Source organism: Rhinopithecus roxellana, chromosome 19 (assembly GCF_007565055.1).
Source record: "Rhinopithecus roxellana isolate Shanxi Qingling chromosome 19, ASM756505v1, whole genome shotgun sequence".
NCBI classification, from domain to species: Eukaryota; Metazoa; Chordata; class Mammalia; order Primates; family Cercopithecidae; genus Rhinopithecus; species Rhinopithecus roxellana.
This window is the reverse complement of record NC_044567.1, coordinates 5952807-5973459: the sequence shown is the minus strand read 5'-3', so window position 1 is coordinate 5973459 and position 20653 is coordinate 5952807. Positions and strand designations below refer to the sequence as shown.

Sequence of the window (20653 nt, the reverse complement as noted above, 5' to 3'; positions counted from 1 at the left end):
GCCAACTGGAGAGCACACCACAGACCTGAAGACGCTCCGCAAAGCTAACACGTACTCTTTCTGGATTGAAGAATCCCTACCACAGGGTGAGGAAACCAACTGCTAACTACTACTGCTACATTATCCTAACTTTAGAGACAATGAACCAAGGTCAAAGGAGATTGAGATGTATGTATGTAGAATTCAAATGTTAATCCTGCCCTAATGAAGTATGGGGTTTATTTTTGTTTTTGATATAAAATCTTTCAGATAAAAATTAATATTTCCATAATTAAGATAGAGCAAACACACATTCTTGAGTCCATTATTTAAGCAAATTTATAATATAAATGACTTCCATGAATACTAGAGTTCCTGAATATCGTTTGAATATTTGCCTACAGGCTTATAGGAAGTTTCCGTAGCCTTCTCTTTGTAGAAATTCCAGTTTTTCTCAATTTTTCCCTCCTTCAGTTATTCCATTTTGCATTCTTCATAAAAGGCTGGATCATTATAGTGAGCAGTTAGATATTCTTTTAATAAAGGATTTTCTTTACGGCATTTTTCTACCATAAGGATTCCAGAGTTCTTGCAACATTTGGTAAAATCTTGAAGTTGTTCAGAACACCTCTCTCTGGCCTTTTCTCTCATTATTTTAGGGATCCAAACATCTTTTTCAACATGCCTGAGATGCTGCTTTAAAACTTGCAGCGTCTTCCCATTGTTTCTGATATAAAATTCAAACTCCTTGAAATGCTTGAAATGGTTTACATGCCATTTCATGATTCACAACTGAAACCCCTCCATGGCCATGGCACACACTCCTCTTTGATCTCAATTATTTCTTGTGGCCTTTGCTTAAGCCACTGTTTTTTTTTGGTTTTTGAGACAGAGTTTCGCTCTTGCTGCCCAGGGCCGGAATGCAATGGTGTGATCTTGGCTCACTGCAACCTCCGCCTCCCAGGTTCAAGCGATTCTCCTGCCGCAGCCTCCTGAGTAGCTGGGATTACAGGCATGCGCCACCAAGCCTGGCTAATTTTTGCATTTTTAGTAGAGACGGAGTTTCTCCATGTTGGTCAGGCTGGTTTCGAACTCCCAACCTCAGGTGATTCACCTGCCTCGGCCTCCCACAGTGCTGGGATTACAGGCATGAGCCATCGGGCCCGGCCCAAACCACTGTTTTTGAAATTTCAGGGCAACCCATCAGAAAGTCGTTAAATTAATCTGCCAGGTCCAGCGCCATCGCAGCGGGTGAAGCAGCAGCAATTGAGGAACTTTTCTGAGCTGCTGGTACACACACACACACACAAAAAAGTGCAGTCTCGAAATTTTAGCTCCTTCGCAGTCTCCCACTGTCTTTTTTAAATATATATACATATTTATTTATTTATTGATGGAACGCTTCACAAATTTGCGTGTCATCTTTGCGCAGGGACCATGTTAATCTTCTCTGTACCGTACCAATTTTAGTATATGTGCTGTCAAAGCGAACACGTCCACTGTCTTTTGTGCTACCCCTCCTTCCACAGTCCCCAGAGACCCCTAACTGCCCACTTGGCTCTGGGGCCACAGTCTCACAACCCTCCCCAACCCAATGGGGTAAGCCAGCGCGGTGCTGTAATACCACACGCCACCAGCAGATGCCGCAGCGCCAACACTTCACAAAGCCAACTTTCAAAATCACCGCTGGCAGCCATTTACTATGCCATATACTTGCCAAGCTTTATGCCAGTCGCTTCCAGTCAACCCTGCACCAGTTGGCCCAGCTAGGAAATGCGGCCACCATGAGGATTAAGTTAGTAAAATGGTACACAGTGCCTTAAACAGTGACCGGCTGGCAGTGTGAAATTATTACCAGGCCGAGACCAGCCTGGGGCCGCGGCCTCCACTCCCGCCTAGTGCAATCCTGTCCTGGGCCCTCCTGCAAGGAGGTCCCGCCCTCGGGGTTGCCTTACAGCCAGTTGGGGCTTTTGCCCATTTTCCTGTCACCTGCCACCAAGCTGCTGCTACACATCCCGGCTGGAATCTGACTCCTACTCCAGCAAAGTGGTGGAGGGGCAGGACTGGGTCAGCAAGGACACATCACCAGCTTCCTACAGGAACTTCTAGAAGGCGAGCAGCCCAGAAAATGGCACGGGCGGCGGCCTGGGGGAGACCTCGGAGGGCAGGGAATCCCTGCTCCCAGGTGCACCAGCCACCCCCACCGTTGCAGGTGCACGCCCACAGGGAGGCGCCACGTGCGTGTGGGGAGGCTGCGCAGTCCCAGTCTACCCACCACAGGCCGCTGCCCCAGATCGCTGCCACCTGCCAGCGCACCACGCATCCGCGTCCGCGTCCGCCCAGGCTCCCGGGGCAAAGATAACTGAGTTAAGACACCAGTATTCCAATCTTAGTTCTATTGCTCATTACGTGAAGCAGAAAACTTACAACGTAGTCTAGACCTAAGTCTCATCAACTGTAAAGGGAAACTGCTACTTGTGCCCTGCCTACCTTACAGCTAATACATTTAGGTCTGTAATCCATTTTGAATTAATTTGTATGCTCAGTGTAAGGTAGAAGTCCGAATTCATCTTTTGTCATGTGGATATCATCGAATTGCCCCAGCATCATTTGCTGAAATCATCTTATCTTTCCTAAATTGTCTTTTTAGCACTTTGTCTGAAAATAAAAACAAAAACCAGCCGATCATAAACATAAACGCTTATTTCTAGGCTCTGAATTCTATTCCATTGATCAGTATGTTTATCCTAATGCCAGTACCACACTAATTTGATTACCGTAGTTTGATGTAAGTTTTAAAATTTGGGAGTTTAATTCTTCTTTGTTCTTCTTATTCAAGACTGTTAAGGTTTTCCTGCATTTCCTCAAGATCAGCTTATCAATGTCAGCCAAAACTGCGTATCTTATAAAATTTACGTGACAATCACAAGTGAAAACATTATGTTTTTATATATTTATTATATAAATTAAGGGAAGGGATTTATCGTTTTTACACCTATTAAGTCTGGGACCTTCTTTGGTTGAAGCCACTTCTGTGGATTCCATCTTCAAAAGTTTTGTTTTTGGTTTTTCGGTTTTCGTTTTGGTTTTTTTTTTTAAGACAGGGTCTTACTTTTTTACCCAGGCTGGAAATTCAGGGGCATGATCTCAACTCACTGCAACCTCCACCTCCGCCTCAAGCAATCCTCCCATCTCAACCTGCTGGGTATGTGCCACCATGCCCAGCTAATGTTTTGTAATTTTTGTAGAGATGGGGTTTTGCCATGTTGCCCAGGCTGGTCTTGAACTACTGAGCTCAAGCAACCCGCCCTGCATCGGCCCCCAAAAGGGCTGGAATTACAAGCACAAGCCACTAAGCCTGACCGCACTTTGAAAGATTCTGAGGTTTTTAAAAAAATAATAAATAAAAAAGGCAAGGTGCAGTGACTCACGCCTGTAATCCCAACACTTTGGGAGACCAAGGTGGGCGGATCACCTGCTGTCAGGAGTTCAAGACCAGTCCGGCCAACATGGGGAAACCTCATCTTTACCAAAAAATACAAAAAATTGCCAGGCGGCTGGGCGCAGTGGCTCAAGCCTGTAATCCCAGCACTTTGGGAGGCCGAGGCGGGCGGATCACGAGGTCAGGAGATCGAGACCCTCCTGGCTAACACGGTGAAACCCCGTCTCTACTAAAAATACAAAAAACTAGCCGGGCGCGGTGGCGGGCGCCTGTAGTCCCAGCTACTCGGAGGCTGAGGCGGAAGAATGGCAGGAACCCGGGAGGCGGAGCTTGCAGTGAGCCGAGATCGCTTGCAGTGAGCCGAGATCGCGCCAGTGCACTCCAGCCTGGGTGACACAGGGAGACTCCGTCTCAAAAAAAAAAAAAAAAAAAATTGCCGGGCATGGTGGCGGATAACTGTAGTCCAGTAGGCTCGGGAGGCTGAGGCAGGAGAATCACTTGAACCCAGGAGGTGGAGGCTGCAGTGAAGAGATCGCACCACTGCATTCCAGCCTAGGCAAGACTCCATCTCCAACAACAACAACAAAAAAAGGCAAACCATTATATACCTCTAGCACTTTGGGAGGCTGAGGTAGGAAGATCGCTAACGCCAGGAGTTTGAGACTAGCCTGGGCAACATAGTGATACTCCCATCTCTAAATATTAAAAATGTTTAAACTGGCCCAGCATCGTGGTGCATGCCTGTTATCCCAGCTGCTTTAGAGGCTGAGGCAGGAGTATCCCCTCAGCCCAGGAAGTTGAAGCTGCAATGAGCTGTGTTTGCAACACTGCACTCCAGCCTGGGCAACAGGGAGAGAGTGTCTCAAAAAATAAAATAATTATTATTTTTTTAAACTGTGGCAAAGACGTCGGAATGGGAGACAGAATGGCTTGCTTACCACTTGGAGACTAGAGTCTCAGTCTATTTGGTATGTCTGTAAAATGGGGCTGAATAAGACTAAAGGGAGGGCACAAGCATCATCCATTCCCAAGGCTGACACTGGTTAGAAATGTTAACAAGGCAGCTGGGTGTGATGGCTCATGCCTGTAATTCCAGCACTTTGGGAGGCTGAGGTGGGTGGATCACTTGAGGTCAGGAGTTCGAGACCTTCCTGGCCAACATGGCGAGACCCCAACTCTACTAAATACACAAAAATGAGCCAGGTGTGGTGGTACACGCCTGTAATCCCAGCTACTCAGAAGACTGAGGCAGGAGAATCACTTGAACCTGGGAGGTGGAGGTTGCAGTGAGCCGAGATCATGCCATTGCACTCCAGCCTGGGCGACAGAGTGAGACTCCATCTCAAAAAGAAAAAAATTAAAATTAAAAGATTTAAAAAAAGTTAGCCAGCCGGGCATGGTGGTGTACCACCTGTAGTCCCAGCTATTCAGGAGGCTGTTACAGACAAATTACACATTTTGCACATTACTCATTTTTATTAATATCCGAGCCTGTTATAGGCTTTTGTCACATTTTCCTTTGGGCTTTCTTGCTCAAGAATTGCTTGAACCCAGGAGGTGCAGGTTGCAGTGAGCCAAGATTGCGCCACTGCACTCCAGCCTGGATGACAGAGCAAGACAGAACAAGACTCAGTCTCAAAAACAAAACAAAACAAAACAAACAAACAAAAAAAACCCAGAAATGTTCATGAAGTAACAAAGGGCAGGCGAGGTGGCTCAAGCTTATAATCCCAGCACTACTCTGGGAGGCCACGGCAGGCAGATCACTTGAGTCCAGGAGTTCGAGACCAGCTTGGGCAATATGGTGAAACCTCGTCTCTACAAAAAATACAAAAATGAACCAGGCATAATGGTGTGTGTCTGTAGTCCCACCTACTTGGCAGGCTGAGGTGGGAGGACTGCTTGGGCCCAAGAGGTTGAGGCTGCAGTGAGCTGATATCATGCCACTAAATTCTAGCCTGGGTGGCAGAGTGAGACTTGTCTCCAAAAAACAAGAACAAGGCAATAGTAGGCAGGAGAGAATGAGCAACTGTTGACATGAGCTTTAAAGCCAAACCCTGGTGGCCACAAGGGGCAGTAGGAACCTCTAGAAAATTCTGAGCCCAGGAGGTATCTAAAAGAAAACGGTAGGCATTTTAATAACAGGTACGATTTTACATAGTATTATTAGATTTGAGAAAGCGGCATGTTGAAGAAGCAAGAAAGCCCAAAGCAAAATATGGGAAAAGCCTATAACAGGCTCAGATATTAATATGAGTAATGTGTAAAATGTGTAGTCTGTCTGTAACAGCGAGTGAGAAGCATAATTGCTCAACCAAAGGGCTAGGAGCTAAAATTGTGGGTACGATGGGACTAAAAGGACCCCAAAACTATCACCAGCTAGGTTCACGACCATCACTGCAATAAAATGTCTGTCCCTGCATCCCAAGGTTGAGGAATCTTTTTGGAACCCCGAAGTTCCCCTTCATTATCACTAGATGGCGCCAAGAACATAGCAAAGGACTCTAAGGTCCCAGAGCAACCAGAAACCTATCAGCGGGGAGGGGACATTTTCGCCGCAAGGAATTTCCCACTTCTCTGGGAGGGCTTTGAGTCCCTTCCTTCTATGTATTTTTGCTATTGATCTTGATGTTTCTGAGCCTTTGAGATCCCTGAAACAATGGACATGAAGGAGACCCCCTGAAGAAACCTTTCATGCAAGGCTCTCGGTTTGGCTTGGGCTAATAACAAAACCCTGGATGGGGACCCCAGCCTGCCTAGACCCCCTGAGGAAAAAAGTGGGACCAGGCTCACACCACCCTCCTCAGAGCCCCCCCACCGCCCCCAGCCCCATTTTCCAACCCACTCACTGCCTGGTCTGCTCCCGGTTGGAATAGGTGACATTCACCACTGCCGTCTCACTCTCAGTGTTCACTGCAGAGAAAAGAGAGGAGAGCGTCAGAGCAGGGAAATCTGGAGGCCCAACCAATGAATCTCCAACTCCAGCTTTCCACATTTTGAGATCAAGAAGACATCTGGCAGGCCAGGCGCGGTGGTGGATCACGCCTGCAAATCCTAGCACCTTGGGAGGGCGAGGCTGGCGGATCACTTGAGCCCAGGAGATCAGCCTGGCCAACACAGTGAAACTCTGTCTCTACTGAAAAATACAAAAATTAGCTGGGCGTGGTGGCACGCGCCTGTAGTCCCAGCTACTGGGGAGGCTGAGGCAGAACTGCTTGAATCACTTGAACCTGGGAAGCAGAGGTTGAAGTGAGCTGAGATCGTGCCACTGCACTTCAAACCTGGGCAACAGAGGGAGATTCCACCTCAAAAAGAAAAAAAGAAAAAAAAAAAAAAAAGAAGACATCTGGCAGATACTCCAACCTGAATAAAAAGGCAAAAAAAAAAAAAAATTTTCCTCTTTCAAGGGAGCTACTTGAAAATTCAAATTTACCAGGGAGGGCATGGTAGCTCGTGCCTGTAATCCCAGGACTGTGAGAGGCAGAGGCAGGTGGATCACTTGAGCTTGAGAGACGAGCCCGGTCAACATGGCAAAACCCTATCGCTAACAAAAAACACAAAAATTAACCGGGCATGGTGCTGCACCCTTGTAGTCCCAGCTACTCAGGAGGCTGAGGTGGGAAGATCACTTGAACCCAGGAGGCAGAGGTTGCAATGAGCCAAGATTGTGCCACTGCACTCCAGCCTGGGTGACTGAGTAAGACCCAGTCTCAAAAAAACAAAGAAAGAAAGAAAATTCAAATTTACCTTCTTGCTTTTTGTCATTTGCTCAGTCAGTTCCCAAGAGAGTAGATATACAAATGGGTGTAGCCGCCCTATCAGCAGTTGCACAACAAGGCTATATGGCAAGGCAAACACTACTACCCACCTCCACACACTCTAAAGGGAATAAATTCCCTTTAGAAAGTTAAACTAGTTGGCCGGGAGCAGTAGCTCACACCTGTAATCCCCAGCACTTTAGGAGGCCGAGGCAGGTAGATCACCTGAGGTCAGGAGTTTGAGACCAGTCTGACCAATATGGTGAAACCCATTTCTACTAAAATTACAAAAAATTAGCTGGGCGTGGTGGCGTGCGCCTGTAGTCCCAGCTACTTGGGAGGCTGAGGCAGGAGAATCGCTTGAACCCCGGATGTGGAGGTTGCAGTGAGCCAAGATCGTGCCACTGCACTCCAGCCTGGGCAATAGAGCAAGATTCTGTCTCAAAAAAAAAAAAAAAAAAACTAGTTAGAAATCAACACATGTGGCCTGGTGCAGTGGCTCACGCTTGTAATCCCAGCACTTTGGGAGGCCAAGGTGGGCGGATCACGAGGTCAGGAGATCAAGACCATCCTGGCTAACACGGTGAAACCCCGTCTCTACTAAAAATACAAAAAATTAGCCGGGCGTGGTGGCGGGCGCCTGTAGTCCCAGCTACTCAGGAGGCTGAGGCAGAAGAATGGCTTGAACCTGGGAGGTGAAGCTTGCAGTAAGCCAAGATGATGCCACTGCACTCCAGCCTGGGCAACAGAGCAACACTCGTCTCAAAAAAAAAAAAAAAATCAACACATGCTGAATGTGATTAGCAATTTATAGAAGTAAATATCCCAAGAAATGGCCTGCAAAGATATGGCTGACAAAACTTGTAAACACCTAAATCCATTTTAGCAGTCTATGTATTCTAAGGACACAAGACCAACGTGTATTAAAATCCAGCTAAATAGAGGCCGGGCACAGCGGCTCACGCCTGTAATCCCAGCATTTCAGGAGGCCGAGGCAGGTGTATCACTTGAGGTCAGGAGTTCAAGACGAGCCTGGCCAACATGGCAAAACCTAGTCTCCACTGAAAGTACAAAAATTAGCCCAGTGTGGTGGTGCATGCCTGTAATCCCAGATACTTGGGAGGCTAAGACAGGAGAATTGCTTCAACTCAGGAGGCAGAGGTTGCAGTGAGCAGACATTGTGCCACTGAACTTCAGACTGGGTGACAAAGCGAGCCTCTAGCTCAAAAAAAAAAAAAAAAAAAAAAAAAACCTTGCTAAATGGACTGACAGGAATGGCTGTAGAAGTCTAGAAAGAAAAAAAAGAATTTGCATGTTTTCCAAGGGAAAGGATTTCCTGTCTTTGGATGTGGCCATTGTAGCCTCAGGATGCTAGCCATTGATCCCATCAAAATTCTTGGCTCTAGGAGAATGGTTTGGCAAGCTGACATTAGAATCCCAAGCAGTCTAGAAACATATTTCTCACTTACAATTATTAAAATTAACCGTCTGAGGTGGGAGAATCACTTCAGAAGGTCGTGCCAAGAATATGAGACCAGCCTGGCAACACAGGGAGACCCCGTCTCTACAAAAAATTAAAAAAAAAAAAAAAAAAATCAGCCGGGTGCAGTAGTAAACACCGACAGTCCCAGCTACTTGGGAGGCTGGGGCAGCAGGAGAATCACTTGATCCCAGAGGTTTGAGGCTGCAGTGAGCTGTGATAACACTGCATTCTAGCCTAGGAGGCAGAACTAGACTCTGTTTCAAATAAATAAATAAATAAATAAATAAATAAAGTTAACCTCCTTTCTCCTATACCAATGTCTTGTGAATTTGGGTCCCCTGGGCTTGCTCAACCATGGGGTGGGGGACCATGGCTTAAATTAAGCCTCTGCCCCCACAACACTAAGGACAGAGAAGGCACTTGGTCACAAACTTCAGTGCAAAGAATCTGTCATCCAGGCTGGAGTACAGTGGCGTAATCAGAGTTCACAGAAGCCTTTAAACTCCTGTGCTAAAGCTATTCCTCCCATCTCAGCCTCCCAAAGTCCTGGGATTACAGGCATGAGCCACCACACTAGGCCCCAGACCACTCTTAACTGCTCTGGCCTGCATCAGCAGGTCTCTCCCTCCTCAGTGGTAAGGAAGCTTCTGCAAGAACAATCTTCCAGTGACTGGAAATACAGTAAACCAAAAAAACCTCTGCCTTTGTGGAGTTTATGGAGAGTCAACAATAAGTATAATAAATAAGCAAGTTCTACAGAATATTTGACAGTGATGACTGCTACGGAGAAATATAAATCAGATGAGGCCAGGTGTGGTGGCTCACTCCTGTAATCCCAGCATTTTGGGAAGCTAAGGCGGGCGGATCACAAGCTCAGGAGTTCGAGACCAGCCTGGTCAATATGGTGAAACCCCATCTCTACTAAAGTACAAAAATTAGCTGGGTGTGGTGGTGGGTGCCTGTAGTCCCAGCTACTTGGGAGCTGAAGCAGAAGAATCGCTTGAACCCAGGAGGCAGAGGTTGAAGTGAGCCAAGATCACACCACTGCACTCCAGCCTAGGTGACAGAGAGACTGTATCTCAAAAACTAATAATAATAACAAATCACATGAAAGAGGATGAGACAGGTAGAAAGAATGGACCTCACTCACAAAGTGACTTTTGAGCAGACTTAAGGACTTTCTCTATTGTCCAACAAAGTCAAACATTTCCCATACGGTTCTCTCCAGGTAGCAGATATCTTTCCAGATAGTGTGTGTTACAGCTCCCTAGTGAGCCTTGGATAAATTTAAACTAGTGTTGACTCCTTATACACCACTCAGTGAAATTCAGCATGCACTTGCTCCCAAGCCACTGCTCAATCTTACTGTTTGTCCAGGAGTAACGTATTCATTAGTCTAAACTGTGAACAGTACTGAGCAGTAGTTATCAGTTAGTCCTGCTGCATCCTGGCATTTAAGATAAAAGGCAAGCTACAAGATTAGAGCAGGTTAGAACGTGTTTGACAGATTCATCAGTTTACTCTTGGGTGGGTGAAGGTTTTCATCATTTATAATCATTTATAGCTTACCCCTTTCCACAAATAATTTGGAGAGGAATATTTAAATCTCAAACCAAGTGATTATCCACTTGTTTCTTTAAGATCTCCAAACCTAACCCAGTATCTTGTCTGCCTAAAGACCACCTTATATCCAACCAAAGTCACTTTCCATTACTAAATGGACAAAACTTGTTTTATTTTGTTTTTGAGACAATACAGAGTCTTGCTGTCAACCAGGCTGGAGTGCAGTGGCACAATCACAGCTTACTGCAGCCTTGGCCTCCTGGGCTCCAGCAATCCTCTTGCCTCAGCCTCCCTAGTGACTGGGACTACAGGTATCCACCACCACTCCCAGCTAATTTCTTGTAGACATGGAGTCTCATTATTCTTTCCCAGGCTGGTCTCAAAATTCTTGTGGCTCAAGAGATCCTCCCACCTTGGCCTCCCATAGTGCTGGCATTACAGGTGTGAGTCACTGCACCCAGCTGGCAAACTTTTTATGACCTAGAATTCTTTTATCATTTTTCCTTCTGTGGGCCTACTCTTCAAACAATTTTGCTTACCTATCGAACTACATTAACTAAGTATTAAATCCTCTGCTTTTTATTTTAATTGACCAAAGATATACGTTGCTACCAATCAGAGCTTCTAAAAAGAGACAACCGGTTGATTATTCCAGCCAAAAACAAGAAACATGAAGCTTTTAAAGTAAAATGGCTGCAGGATAACTCAGGTTGAATGCAAGATTTCTGTTCTTAGACTATTTCTAAAATCCTGGGATAGCCATTTCTACCTTGGTTGATCCCTAAGAACCTGGAGACTCCATGCTGGGAAGGAGTGGCTTTGTTCAAGCCTCCTGCTAAACAGAAGAGAAACCCAGTTCCACAGATAACTAAGACCCGAAGCTGAGGCCAGGAGTCCAGGCCCCCAATCCAATGTACTTCCCTGTGTAACACATTCTATCTGCCTTTCTTCTTTTGGTTTTCAATGTTGATTTGATCATGGAAAGTGAAGCAGAGGCCGGGTGTGGTGGCTCACGCCTGTAATCCCAGCACTTTAAGAGGCTAAGGCGGACAGGTCATAAGGTCAGGAGATGAGACCATCCTGGCCAACATGGTAAAACACGTCTCTACTAAAAATACAAAAATCAGCTGGGTATGGTGGCACGTGTCTGTAATTCCAGCTACTCAGGAGGCTGAGGCAGGAGAATTGCTTGAACCCAGGAGGTGGAGGTTGCAGTGAGCCAAGATCATGCCATCTTCACTCCAGCCTGGTGACAGAGCAACACTCCATCTCAAAAAAAAGAGAAAAGAAAAGAAAAAAGAAAAAGAAAAAGAAAGAAACAAAGTGAAGCAGAGCAAATGCACCAAACTCCTCCAACGCCCACCACAAGCACCACCCCATGCCCGGCCCACTCTTACCTTGCTCACAGTTCTCTACTGTCCCATACTGAGCCAGCAGGCTGTCCAGTACCTAGGAGCATGGAGAAGGGAAGTACACTTAACTCTGAGTCCCAGGACCCTTGCAAAGCTGCCACTGGACACCCTGCATCCTAAAGCAATGGGGCACAGACAGAGTCATAGGAGTGTTTGAGCATTATTACCTGTCCAGTGTGACTTTTCTGGGGTGCTAATGCGGATGGGGTGTCTTTGCAGGACTGTACTTAAGTTCTGCCTTAAGGGCTTTTTGGGAAGCAGACCTGGGCTGCCTGGGTCCCTAAATTATCTTCTGCCACATTACCAAGTTTCGGGCTTAGGAAACACTCATCCACGATCTCCCTAATGCCTCTCACCATAGGGACAACCTAAAAGATGGGGCTGTGGGTTAAGAAAAGATAACGCTGGGCGCGGTGGCTCACTTGAGGTAAGGCATTTGAGACCAGCCTGATCAACACAGTAAAACTCTGTCTCTAATAAAAATACAAAATTAGCCGGGCATGGGGATACACGCCCGTAATCCTAGCTACTTGGGAGGCTGAGGCAGGAGAATCGCTTGAACCTGGAGGAAGAGGTTGCAGTGAGTCAAGACCGTGCCACTGCACTCCAGCCTGGGCAGAGAGCAAAACTCCATCTCAAAAAAAAAAAAAAAAAGAAGAGAGAGAGAAAGGACGAGAAAGGACGGATGGGAGGAAGGACAGGAGGAAGGACGGACGGAAGGACGGACGGAAAGAAGGACAGACGGAAGGACGGATGGACGGACAGACGGGACCCAGGCCTCCCCAATCATTTCTGGCAACTCCAGCTGGTCCAGATGTACTTTCCAGGCTCCAGTATCCCACTCCATTTAGAGTTTCCCCCAAACACTTACTTCCCATCGGAGCTGAGGTGGAATATTTCGGATTTGAATTTTCCGGCTCCTGAAAGTAAAGAGGGAGCAGAATTAAAGAAAGCTCTGAATACATGAGGGGTCTGTAAACTCGCAGTTTCTAATCCTTGCCCCAGTTTCTATTTCCCTACCTTCAGTTCACCAACACCATAGTCTTAAAATCTAAGAATAAACTTTTAGGAATGGAAACTTGCAGTAGGGATACCTCGCTTTAGAGACCAAAATTATGAATGCTACCACACCTAGGAATGCAGAATCAGGTGTTCTAAGCACTCAGTTAACATTTCTTTTTTTTTTTTTTTTTTTTTTTTTTTTTTTTTTTTTTTTTTTTTTTTTTGAGACGGAGCTCGCTCTGTCGCCCAGGGTGGAGTGCAGTGGCCGGATCTCAGCTCACTGCAAGCTCCGCCTCCCGGGTTCCCGCCATTCTCCTGCCTCAGCCTCCTGAGTAGCTGGGACTACAGGCGCCCGCCACCTCGCCCAGCTAATTTTTTTTATTTTTTAGTAGAGATGGGGTTTCACCGGGTTAACCAGGATGGTCTCGATCTCCCGACCTCGTGATCCTCCCGTCTCGGCCTCCCAAAGTGCTGGGATTACAGGCTTGAGCCACCGCGCCCGGCCCAGTTAACATTTCAAACAAAACACACACACACACACACATCTGTTTTGTTTGTCCCACTACTTTCTCACTCATTCCTTTATTCAGTAAGCAGGTTACCATAACTATGTTCCAGGCACTAGGAATACAAAGCTAAATAAGACATTATTTTTTATTTTTTATTTGTTTTTGAGACAGAGTCTCACTCTGCCACCCAGGCTGGAGTGCAATGGCACGATCTCAGCTCACTACAACCTCTGCCCCCTGGGTTCAAGCGATTCTCCTGCCTCAGCCTCCCTAGTAGCTGGGATTAATAGGTGTGTGCCACCACATCGGGCTAATTTCTGTATTTTTAGTAGAGACGGGGTTTCACTATATTGGCCAGGCTGGTCTTGAACTGCAGACCTCAGGTGATCCGCCCATCTCGGCCTCCCAAAATGCTGAGATTACAGGCTTAAGCCACAACACCTGGCCCAAGGCATTACTATTAATTAATCTAACAACCATTTAATTAATACCTACTTCACACACTACTTTGTTCCAGATGCTGGAAACAGAAATAAACAAAAGAGACAAAATGCCTGGTTGAAGGTGTTCACAATTTATTAGGTGAGACAATATACGCAAACAAATCACAGCAGGATATAGTGCAGTGGTTAAGTCCTTGGCACAGATACGGATTTAAACCTATGCTCCACTTACTAGTACTGACCTTTACAAGATTGTTTAACCTCTTCCAGGCCATTTCTTTCACAGGGTGGTAGGTGATGCTAGAAAATGTAAGTACTTAAAGTGTAACAATAGATGTATCTGTGAATACTAAGGTGGGAGTGATTAACACAGGTACAAGTCAGCATAATGCCACTACTTTCCTCTCTCCCAGTAACTATACAGTACTTTTTTCTTCCCAGCTTTATTATGATTATTATTTACTAACAATCTTGTAAAGTGTTCTGTCACCCAAACTGGAGTGCAGTGGCATAAACACAGTTCACTGCAGCCTAGACCTCCTGAGATCAAGCGATCCTCCCACCTCCCACCCTCCTGTATAGCTGGGACCACATGTGCATGCCACTATGCCCAGGTAATTTCTTCTTCCCATCTTTAAAATGTAATTTTTAGGCAGGCGTGATGGCTCATGCCTGTAATCCCAACGCTTTGGGAGGCCGAGGCAGGCCAATCACTTGAGGTCAGGAGTTGGAGACCAGCCTGGCCAACATGGTGAAATTCCCTCTCTACAAAAAAAAAAAATTAGCAGGGTATGGTGGCACGTGCCTGTAATTCCAGCTACTCAGGAGGCTGAGGCAGGAGGATCACTTGAACCAGGGAGGCAGAGGTCGCAGTGAGCCGAGATCAAACCAGTGCACTGCAGCCTGGGCAACAGAGTGAGACTCGTTAAAAAAAAAAAAAAAAAAAAAAAAAAAGGTAATTTTCCCTAAGGAAGGCTTTCAAGTTCTGGGCTGACTCCCAGATCACTTGCTCACCACCCAAATCAATGCGCTAATCCCTGGGTTTAAGACTTTTAAATTGACTTAATGCGTTGGTCAATTGCATTTGTATCTTTGTTTATCCTTGATCATAAACTCCAAGGACAATATCCAAAAAAACTCCAGTGGCTTGAAGGATAACTGAACTAGAAAGTAAGAAAGTCTAGTTCTAGCCCTTAACCTGCCCCTGACTGGCTGTTCCTCTAATTAAGCCTCTCTTAAGCTTCGGGCCTCAGTATTCCTATCTGACATGCCAGCGGTTGCCAAGCCTGGGGGAAAGGGTGCTGAAAACATAAGGGACCACCAGAGAAAAGGGATGCTAAGCTCTAGCTGTAAAAGCATTGACCTTGGCTATCCTGAGCCAGTTCACTCACTTCACCCATGTGACCTCAATATCTCCAGCTTTACAGTGGGTACAAGCAAGGTCTTTATGATATTTTCTAGCCTGCAATTCTAAATATGTTAAGGAAAACTCTCCAAGGGATGAAATAATGGGGAAAGAAGGAAATAAGTATTGAAAAGAATCTCTGCGGCTTTCTTCTTTGGTTTGTTCATGAACTTGACCTAAGTAGGTCAGATTATAGCAGGACAAAATAATAAGATACAAATCCAGTTCCAGGTCCCCAAATGCCATCAGACTACCTTTTTGTGATTCAATTCATTGGCCAAGAGGGAACCCCTGCCTCTACTCTTGTGAGGAATTTCCCACAACTCATCTGATGACCAACTAGACAGACTGAAAATGTAGACACCCTCACAATGCAAGCAAAGCTGCTGGAAAAAATGAGGAAAAGAAATGGCCACGCCATTGGAAGACTGAGAACACAGACCTAGTTTAACACCTATAACAGGTTTTGCGCAGGCCCAGGCCCTCCCTCAAGGGAACACTTCTGGATGAAGGGCAGAGAGGTGGGGGTGGCTTACCTGGGAGTTCAAACCAGTAAGGGCCTAAGGGAACCCCAGTTTGGGAGCCCAGTTTGAAGTGTGCTCTTTCAAGATGGTCCCTTAGTACAATCTAAGGTCAAAGGTCAAAATTCCCTCACACTTCAAACTCCCAGTTTTAGAGGCTTTCTTTCGTGGAGGGGATGGGGGGAGGAGAAGGGTGGCAGTGGTGAAATCAAATCTCTGCTGGGATGTTAATCCATATCCTGAAAGCAATGGCAGGCAGATCGTCTGGAATGTCTGGAATGTTCCAGGAGAGGGAGGGGGAGGAGGGCAGGGCCACCCAACCAATGAAAGAAAAGACATCCTGGCAGCCCTCCCCCGCCCCCAACCAGCAGAGACTCACCCAGCCCTCCAGGGCACAAAACCCACCCTGGGAACCCACTCCAGGCCCCTCCAGGCCTCCTTTCTGCAAAGCCCCCAGCCCTGATTAAAACACAACGAGGGGGCAGGGAGGCACAGAGGCCATGAATAACCTTTGTCTTTTAAGCCCTTGGCCCAGTTTCTATTAAGTATGGTGCTACCTGATTTCTTTCAGGCCCAAAGCACATGGGGCATTGCTGAGAACAGTAACCTGTATTTTCCTTCCCTTGGTCCCAGTCTCATTCATTCCACAAACACTTAGAGAAGGCCTGGTGTGGGCTGAACTCCGGCAGTGTATTGTGAACTTGGGGGATCCAGATGGAAGCTAAGAGCACCCTAACTGGTTACTTCTTCACTCTGAACCTTAGTTACCTCCTATGAAACTTGAATAAGGCTTTTACGAAGACTTCAAAGAGAAATTGTATAAAGCAAGCTGCTCGCCATATAGTAAGCACTCAGTCCATGTCCAAGTCCCCAGTCCCAGGGAACTGGAGTATCCAGACTAGCATGGAAAGAGGCAGGCGGGTAGGGTTGACGACAGTAACAGTTATTAAGATTTTACGGCCGGGCGCGGTGGCTCAAGCCTGTAATCCCAGCACTTTGGGAGGCCGAGACGGGCGAATCACGAGGTCAGGAGTTCGAGACCATCCTGGCTAACACGGTGAAACCCCGTCTCTACTAAAAAATACAAAAAGCTAGCGGGGCGAGGTGGCGGGCGCCTGTAGTCCCAGCTACTCAGGAGGCTGAGGCAGGAGAATGGCGTAAACCCGGGAGGCGGAGCTTGCAGTGAGCTGAGATCCGGCCACTGCACTCCAGGCTGGGCGACAGAGCGAGACTCCGTCTCAAAAAAAAAAAAAAAAAAAAAAAGATTTTACTTATGCACTGGTGGGGAAAATAGTGAAAAATACCACTGCCTAGAGCCCCACCCCACTCCCCCATCTCCCCAGTTAAAGGGTCCAGGGACCAGGGACCCACTCCAGTACTTCAGTAGACCAACTTCTACCAGAGCTGCGAAGTGCCTTGCCCTGTGGGCAGTATCTCCTGGGCACCTTCTATATGCCTGGATTGCCGAAACCAATGAACATCCATTGTTCAGAAAAGGAAGGTGAACTCTGAGTTCATTAATTCCCCCCACCCTCTTCCACCCTCCTGTAGCTGATAAACCTGTGGATTCAAAGAATGAAGCAACCAGTCCCTGGCAATAAAGGCAACAGTTGCACCAGCCTATTTTCCTGGGTGCCAACATGCTGTGGCTTCTGGTGCCCTCTGCCTGCCTTGATCTACAGAGCAGTTATCAGGTCCTGGGCCAGGGGTGGGGCATGTGGGGGCAGGGGCAGCAGCTTGCCAGATACATAGTAGCTATTGAGGACTCACCTCTCAAAGGCTGCTGGGCCAAGGAGGGGGCATAAGAGCGACAAAGACCTCCGTCTTTGTCGCCCAGGGGGGATTCAGGAGAAAACAGAGGGAAAGAGCATCCTTGCAACAGCTTAAGAAGCTATGCCGGGCGCGGTGGCTCAAGCCTGTAATCCCAGCACTTTGGGAGGCCGAGACGGGCGGATCACGAGGTCAGGAGATCGTAGACCATCCTGGCTAACATGGTGAAACCCCGTCTCTACTAAAAAATACAAAAAACTAGCCGGGCGAGGTGGCGGGCGCCTGTAGTCCCAGCTACCTGGAAGGCTGAGGCAGGAGAATGGCGTAAACCCGGGAGGTGGAGCTTGCAGTGAGCTGAGATCCGGCCACTGCACTCCAGCCTGGGCGACAGAGCCAGACTCCGTCTCAAAAAAAAAAAAAAAAAAAAAAGAAGCTATGTAGGAAGTAAAAGATTCAGGGAGCACAAGGAGAGGGCCCCTGGGAGGGAGATGAGATTGGGAACTCTCCCTGGGCTGAGAGTTCTCATCCTTTCATACCTCAAGAGTTCAGAGAAGTGTCACTGACTTACACCAAAGAGAAAAGAAAACAGTTCTCAATTAGGGAAGAGCCTACTTTTTTTTTTTCTTTGAAACAGAGTATTGCTCTGTCATCCAGGCTGGAGTGCAGTGGTGGGATCTTGGCTCACTGCAGCCTTGACTTCCGAGGCTCAAGCGATCCTCTCACCTCAGCCTCCTGAGCAGCTGGGACCACCGGCACATGCACCATCACGCCTGGCTCCAATTTTTTTTTTTTTTTTTTAATTTGTAGAGATGGGGCCTCTGGCCTCACTATGTTTTCCAGGCTGGTCTTACACTCCTGTCTGTCCTCAAGCGATCCTTCCACCTCAGCTCCCAAAGTGCTGAAATTAAAGATGTGAGCCACCACACCAGGATGACAATAATTTGATGTCATCAAATACATAGTCAATGTTCAATATGCCAAATGATCACTTTTCAACTAACTATGGAAATAGGAACCTGGAAAAAGAAGTTAATAGTTTAAAGAATTATAGGTGGGATGTTTTGATTTATCGGAGTGCAATTCCATGGCACAGACCCACTGTTCACTGGGTCGTGTGAACTCTTAAGTGTTTTTTATTTTGTCCTCCAGCCTAAAGTGAGTTTACTTTGGCAAAGGCTTTCTGTCCCCTTTATGTCTTCAAAAAGGCAGCACAGGGACAGTGCAAAGAGTCTGGATTCAAACAGGCTTTGGGTCAAATTCTGGCTGTGGTTCTGTGTGGCTGTGTGACTCAGACAAGATACTCAACCTCCCCATCTCAGTATCCTGGTCTGTAAAACATCCATTGATACCACCTTAGCGGGTACGGAGGATTATATGAGATAATGAATCTCAGAGCCTGGCATGTTAATTCCCTTCGGTTAAAGTAGAAGTTAGGGCCAGGTACCGTAGCTCACGCCTGTAATCCCAGCACCCTGGGAGACCGAGGTGGGTGAGTCATGGGGTCAGGAGTTCGAGACCAGCCTGGCCAACATGGTGAAACCTAGTCTCTACTAAAAATATATAAATTAGCTGGGCATAGTGGCGCACGCCTGTAATCCCAGCTACTTTGAAGCAGAATAATCGCTTGAACCTGAGAGGCGGGGAGGTTGCAGTGAGATCGCACCATTGTACTCCAGCCTAGGTGACATAGCATGACTCTGTCCCCCACCCCACCCCACCCCCCCAAACATATATATATACACACACACACATACACACACAAAAATTAGCCAGGCATGCACCTGTGGTCCCAGCTACTCCGGAGACTGAGATGGGAGGATCACCTGGGCCCGGGAGGCAGAGGTTACAGTTAGCCCAGATGGCACCATTGCACTCCAGCCTGGGTGACAGAGTGAGATCCTGTCTCAAACTAAATAAATAAAGTGTAAGTTAGGAGCCAGGCATGATGGCTCACTCCTGTTCTCAATCTTTTAAAGTCATATTGTAATTCTTACATTTTAGAAATACATACTGAAAGTTACAAATAAAATGACATGCCTAAGATTGGCTTCAAAATAATCAGAGCACAGGGGAAAATGAAAACAGACTGCATATGCATGGTAATTGTTAAAGCTAAGTGATGGGTACATGGAGGGGTTATTACATTATCCTTTCTACTTTTATGTTTGTATTTCTTTCCATAATAAAAAGGTAAAAACAAAAAAGACTGGTAATTCCAGCTCACCCAGTTCTGAAGTCATAAGCAGTTCAAAATTAATAGAAACTAGTATGAAGTAATGAAATTTTCCTTTTGGTGTTCTATTCGAAAGAATCCAGAACCTTGAGGAACTTACAGAGGCTGGAAGGAGACTAGGGCTTGGGGTCCAAGGGAGGAAGGAGCAAATGCACCAGATGAGACAGTCTCAGAAACAGGCCTCCCAGGAAAGCAGTGTGCACAGTGTGAATGGGAACTCTAGGTCTCAGGGAGGGAGGCTGAAAACTGCCCCTGAGACTGGGATTTCTCTAATCCTCCTGCAAACCTGCTCGTCTTTCAGCCTCCATACCCAGAAGCGAGGATGCCATTTTCAATCATGTTTATGGCCTCCCTAGAGGGAGAAGTGCCTTTAAACTGGGGTGGGGCAAGCCAGTTGAAGGAAGGGAGGAGGGCAAGGTGGGAGCAGGTTTTGGAATCTTGTCAAGTTTGGGGCCCCAATTCCCCTAGGGCCCCTGTCATGAGTCAAGCCTGGACTTTCATCTCCAGCAAAGAGGTAGGATTAAACCAGGATCTTCAGATTAGAACCTTCACCTCCACCCCTCCCCCAGGCCAAGCTTCTGGCTCCATGTGTGGTCTTGGACAAGTCAAGCCTTCAACTCTGGACCTCAGTTTCTCACATCTGGGAAACTAGGAGTAGGATTAATCCATCTCAGAGAATCCTGTGTCCCCAGACAGGGATCAACCCTGTCTACCTATAAGGAAACACCTTCCTAATTAGATGGATTTTCTGTGCCCTAATAGTCTGAATAACTGGTTCTTAACTTTTTTTTTTTTTTTTTTTTTGAGACAGTTCTTATTAGGATAAAAGGCAAGAACACTCCACCAGAAAAATGTACTTTGCACATCATTTCAAGATTTCAGGGGTTAATGAAGACTTTCGAATCCATCCATAATCCCAAAGTAAAGACACACTGCCTAACCCCCATCCCCACCTAACACTTTTAACTTCATCCCAATGATATCTAAGTCTTCAGTCAACGCTGCAGGCATCTCAACAAGTAGAGAAGGCATCAGCCTGAGGCAATTAGAAAACAAAGCTAGACTGGGAGCCAGTTTGGGGTTCCCCGATGCCGGAAAATAAGCAACAAACATGTTTCAAACCTGCAAAAACA

General features: G+C 46.7%; 1 protein-coding gene, 1 non-coding gene and 1 pseudogene across 2 annotated transcripts in view; all 3 read right to left on the bottom strand.

Moving 5' to 3' along the window:
* Positions 1-20653, bottom strand: part of IGF2BP1 (insulin like growth factor 2 mRNA binding protein 1) — a 55756-nt gene that overhangs the window by 13491 nt on the left and 21612 nt on the right. Inside the window, 3 exon segments of the mRNA XM_010359799.2 lie at positions 6271-6334; positions 11623-11674; positions 12509-12557. Coding sequence (XP_010358101.2) covers positions 6271-6334; positions 11623-11674; positions 12509-12557 — 165 coding nt within the window.
* LOC115894961 lies at positions 378-672 on the bottom strand (annotated as a pseudogene).
* On the bottom strand, positions 1367-1473 carry LOC115895109. Its single transcript, XR_004055300.1, has one exon. It is a non-coding gene; the product is annotated as a U6 spliceosomal RNA (small nuclear RNA).